Genomic DNA, 4,908 nt, shown 5'->3' on the forward strand with positions numbered 1-4,908 from the left:
GGCCCCCGAGCATCCTCCCCTGCCCATTGGCTCCGCGGCGGGGGGGGGGAGCCCCGGGGGCCCCCCGGCCCTATATAAAGGCAAGGCTGGGGAGGCTCCAGAAGGGTTAAAAAAAAAAAAAAAAAAAAAAAAAAAGCCAACAACGAAACAACCCAAACCCCAAAGCCAGCCGCCGCCGCCGCAGCCCCACGGAGGAGCGTCCCGTCGTCGTCGTCGACCTCGTCCTCGTCCCCATCCCTGTCCCCATCCTTATCCCCATCCCTGTCCCTGTTCCTGTCCCCATCCTCATCCCTATCCTTGTCCCCATCGCCGTCCCCCTCCCCGCCGCCCCCAGCCGGGCAGCGCTCCCCGGGCGGCCCCCGCGGCCATGGCGCGGTGCTGAGCGCGGCCCCCGGGGCCAGCGGGGCGGACCATGAACCTGGTGGGGGGCTACCAGCACCACCACCACCACCACCACCACCACATGCTGCACGACCCCTTCCTCTTCGGGCCGGCGGCGCGGTGCCACCAGGAGCGCACCTACTTCCCCGGCTGGGTGCTCGGCCCGGCCGAGGTGGCCCCCGAGCTCCCCGGGCAGAGCCCTAGCTACGGCCCCGCCGAGTACGGCCCGGCCGGCCAGGGGAGGCTGGAGGCTCTCAGCGGTCGCCTGGGTAGAAGGAAAGGGGTCGGGGGTCCCAAAAAGGAGAGGAGGAGGACGGAGAGCATCAACAGCGCCTTCGCCGAGCTCCGCGAGTGCATCCCCAACGTGCCCGCCGACACCAAGCTCTCCAAGATCAAGACGCTGCGCCTGGCCACCAGCTACATCGCCTACCTGATGGAAGTGCTGGCCAAGGACAGCCAGCCCGGGGACACCGAGGGCTTCAAAGCCGAGCTGAAGAAGACCGACGGCCGGGACAACAAGAGGAAACGGGAGACGGTAAGCGGGGGGCCCGGGCCCCTTCCCCTGCGCTGCCCGGGCTCCGCTGCCCAGCGCCCCGCCGGGGCTGGGGAAAAACCCTGTCGGAGAATTCGTTTTTTAGCTTTTTTTTTTTTTTTTTTTTTCCCCTAGAAAAAAAAATAGAAATAAGCGGGGGGCTCTCGGCGGAGGAAAGGCCGCCCCGACGGCTCCGGGGCTGCGGTCCCGGCTCCCGGGCGCTTTCCCCGAGGGATTTGGGGCGGGCGGGCGGGGGGCGCCTCGTCCTGCCCCTGTCCCGGCTGCTGCCCGGGGGGAGCCGCGGGTCTCCCCGCTGCAGAGGGCCGGGGGAAAAGCCAAAAAAGCCCCCCAACCAAAAAAAAAAAAAAAAAAAAAAAAAAAAAATCCCCGCTCCGCTCCTCACCGCTCTTTTCTCCCCGTCTCCCCTCCCTCCCGCAGCAGCCCGAGGTCTACTCCTCGCAGCCCTTGGGCCACGGCGAGAAGAAGCTGAAGGGCCGCACGGGCTGGCCCCAGCAGGTCTGGGCTCTGGAACTGAACCCCTGAGCGCCGCTCCATGGTCGACCCCTGCCCGGCTCGGCTCGGCCCGGCCCGGCCCGGAGCGCGGCGGCTCCCCGGGGCACGGGCAGCGGGGCCCCGCCGGGACGCGAGCGAGGGCCGGATCCTGCCCGCCCCGTCGGCGGCCGGGCTCAATTCCCCTCGTCCCGCCGCCTTCCTTCTTTCCTTCCTTCCTTCCTTCCCGAGCCGGGCCGGGCCGGGCCGGTGTCACTCGGTCGCTGCTGTAAAGCCCCGAGCCGCGTGGCCGCGTTGAAACTACCTAGAGGTGCATTTGGGACCGCTCCTGCGCCGGGTTTTCTACCTCAGCTCCGCACGACCACTTCCCGAGGGACCGGGCGCGCCGCAGCACGTATTTAAAAAATTGACTGCTTCGAAACCAGCCGCGAAAGCAAACGAATAAAAATGTAAACTTCATGCAAACGGCCTCGGCTCCGGCCTCCTCTCCTTCCCCGCCGTGCGAAGAGCCGTGGCCCTGCAGCCGAGGTGGTGCTGGAAGGGGCAAGGGCAGGGGAAGGAAGGGGCAGGGAGGCCGCAGGGCCCTGGGCAGTGTGGGGGCTCCCAGCCGGGCCCCCCACCTCCAGCCCGTGGAGCTGAGGGGTTCTGCGGGGTTGAGGCCAGGCCTTCGGTGGGTGCGCTGCCGTGGGGTCGGGCCGCGCTAAGGGATTGCCTCCGCTGCGGCTTGGCCGGGATCCTCTGAATGTCTCCTTCGGGACTGTTTTTGTGCTGCTGTGTATGTGTGGGAACGTTTTGTGTCAAGGCTGAAATGTCTGGAGGGTGAGCGCAGCCATGGGGATGAAGCTGGACCCTGAGAGTGCTCGGCTCTCTGCCCGGGTCCTGAAGGGAAGCTGGGGGCAGTGGATCTCTTGCTGCCTTCTGCTCGCCCCGGGAGCTGACTGGGTCCCACAGCCACAGACCTGCAGCCTGCGCCCAGCCTGCCCCTGCCCTCCAGCCCCTTCCCTCCTGAGCCAGCCCTGATCCGCATTTATCCTGGGGAAGGACAGCAGGATGAGGCCTCTGCGCAAGCCAGACGGAGCCCGTTTCCTTGCAGCACAGACACCAACTCCCTGGCCCCACACAGGACTCTGCTTTCACTGGGAGAACCTGGGCCCTGCTCCCCTGCGTGGCTCCGGCACCGGCAGCGCTGCGGCAGAGGGACCGATCCCCGCAGGCACTGCCTCGGATGTGTTTTGGAAGCTGCAGCGTCCCCCCCTCACTGTCCCAACGCGACAGACACAGCCAGCCGCAGACACACCGATGCTCACGCAGCCCCAAATCATCCCCGTGCAGCTCTTTTGCTTCTCAGGCATAAATCTTTAATAATCCTTAATAATTAAAGCTGAATCCTTATTCCTTTATTTTGTGCGGCGGCTTTGTTCCTGAAGACTTGCTGCCACGACGTGCGCATACGGGCTCAGGGCTGGATCCTGCATCCCCAGCCCGGCCCCGCTGCCGTTCCTGGAGATGCCGGGATCAACCCTAACGCTCGTCTGGCTGCTCAGGGCAAAGAACTCTAGGATGGGGAAGAGCCATAAATTAATTGTATGGCTAATATGAGCTGGGACTGTTCACTTTTCTATTAGAAAACAAGCTTTTGTTTGTGACTAACGGCATATTAATAACGATGCGATGTCCGTAAACCAGGGCCGTGCCTCCTGGGCTGTGCGCACAGCTCCCAGAGCAGCACAGGTTTTAGGAGCACTTTGTGTGTGTGCACAAACACACACGTACGGACACGCAGCCGCTGGGGGCTGGCACAATTAAAGCTCGCTGAGCACCCCGGCTGCGTGAATCAGCCTTCCCTTGCTCCCGAGCAGCCCCACTTGGCGGCTGTTTCCTCGTCTCCTCCACCGAGGCTGAGAGGAAAGCTGCCTCTCGGAGCGGAGCAACCCACCCGCGGGGCTATTTTTTTCATTCGGGCTGTAAAAAGTTTAGCACGGCACCGACTCCACGAGAGAAGCTAGAACGGGGCCTTTCTAAAAACAAACATCTGAGGGAGAACGAAAAAAAGAACATTTACAGCAGATCAGCCCCAAATATCCTATTTTATGGCTAAGTTTCACAATCCCTTAAAGGGCTGGTTTTCTACGGGAACGCTCCCAAACCATCTCTGTAACGCTGAAATCCAGTGTGCCATAAAGTCACCCAACCCAGCCCCTGTTTACACGTGCCAGCCCGCATCCCCCTGCCCATATGGCACCACTCGGGGCTGCCCCACGGAGTCGGGTGGGACAAAGGGTTAACGGGTCCTGGGGCTTGGGCTGCTGCGGAGGGCAGGGGACGCACACAGGAGCTGGTGTCCTCGGTCCCAGCACCACGGGATCTGTTGGGAACGTCACTTGCAGCCCGGGGACCCTGCGCTGCCCTACCAAAAACCTCCAGTGATTTTTCTCTTACGGGTTTCCAGCTTTGCTGCTGGGACGGGGACAGGCAGCAGAGCGGGCGGTGCTCTGCCTGCAGCGGGGGGATCGCTGCTGCTCTCACCACCCGTTTCTGGTAAGCAGTACCTGCTGGCAGCAAAGTTCTGGGAAACGTCTCGCCCGTGCAAGCTTCCCTCGCTCCTTTGTGTTTTTCCGAGCAAAAATGCTCCGTTTACACTTCCACAGAGGGGTTTCCCTGCCCCAGCAAGGGGGCTTTCCTGCGAGGTTAGATCAAATGGTGTTTGAAGGTGGGGGAAAAGAAGAACTAAACTTTTCCTGTTCCCTTTTGCCACACTCCTGCCCCAAAGGCAGGCTTTGGATGGGGTATATTTGCAAGCAGCCCAGTGCCAGGCGATCACCGAGCTGGGGAGAAGCAGACAGGGGGATGCTACAGAGCAGCCTCGGTTTACTCCGACAGCAAACCCTGCCAGCAGGGAGAGGAGCCCCAGCAGCCTCGGGCAGGCAGCAGCCGGTCGCTCCCAGCCACCCTTCCCTCAGCATCCCCTCTTTTTTCCCCCAGAAACATTTCCCGAGGGGCAGAAGAACCTCTCAGCCGCTGGCTCCACGGTTTTGGCCACCTGACAGCAAAGCTCAGTGGCCAGGATCCGCACACCTACGGCTCGACCCTGCCGTGAACTTGATGCCGCGGGGAAGCGGCAGCCTCCCGGCCCCAGCAGCCTCCCGGGTTGCCCGGGCAGAAGCACACGCTCGCACGGCTCGCTTGGCCGCGGGGCAGCAAACTACGTGCCGCATCCCCTCCGCTGGAATCCAGCCACCGGGGACGGCAGAGGGGACCCGGCTGCCCCCCGGCTCCCTGCCCGGCCAAGGGGGCAGGAGCTGGGGGGGGGGGCAACAGGGCCGGCGCACGCTTCTCACACCACGCTCTGCACCACTGGCGTTTGGTGCGTGGAGATTCGGCTCCTCGCGTTCTTTTGCATACTTCTGCCTTCCTGCCAAGCCGAGACCCTGCTTGTTGTTGTTGTAGGTATTTATGGGCCTGTTTATCTGATCTCCGGGGAGCCC

The 4,908-nt window shown here is 63.1% G+C and overlaps 1 protein-coding gene and 1 long non-coding RNA gene across 2 annotated transcripts in view; one reads left to right on the forward strand and one right to left on the reverse strand.

Moving 5' to 3' along the window:
- Nucleotides 1-366: 366 nt before the first annotated feature.
- HAND1 (heart and neural crest derivatives expressed 1) lies at nucleotides 367-1,574 on the forward strand. Its single transcript, XM_035338607.1, has 2 exons — nucleotides 367-916; nucleotides 1,352-1,574. The coding sequence occupies exons 1-2, from the start codon at nucleotides 413-415 to the stop codon at nucleotides 1,454-1,456; spliced, it is 609 nt and encodes a 202-aa protein (XP_035194498.1). The 5' UTR covers nucleotides 367-412; the 3' UTR covers nucleotides 1,457-1,574.
- Nucleotides 1,575-2,773: 1,199 nt separating this feature from the next.
- Nucleotides 2,774-4,908, reverse strand: part of LOC118173759 — a 24,831-nt gene continuing 22,696 nt past the window's right edge. Inside the window, exon 5 of the long non-coding RNA XR_004754367.1 lies at nucleotides 2,774-2,978. This is a non-coding gene — a long non-coding RNA (uncharacterized LOC118173759). The remainder of the gene's footprint in view (nucleotides 2,979-4,908) is intronic.

The sequence above is a fragment of the Oxyura jamaicensis genome, chromosome 13, assembly GCF_011077185.1.
Source record: "Oxyura jamaicensis isolate SHBP4307 breed ruddy duck chromosome 13, BPBGC_Ojam_1.0, whole genome shotgun sequence".
Taxonomy (NCBI): Eukaryota; Metazoa; Chordata; class Aves; order Anseriformes; family Anatidae; genus Oxyura; species Oxyura jamaicensis.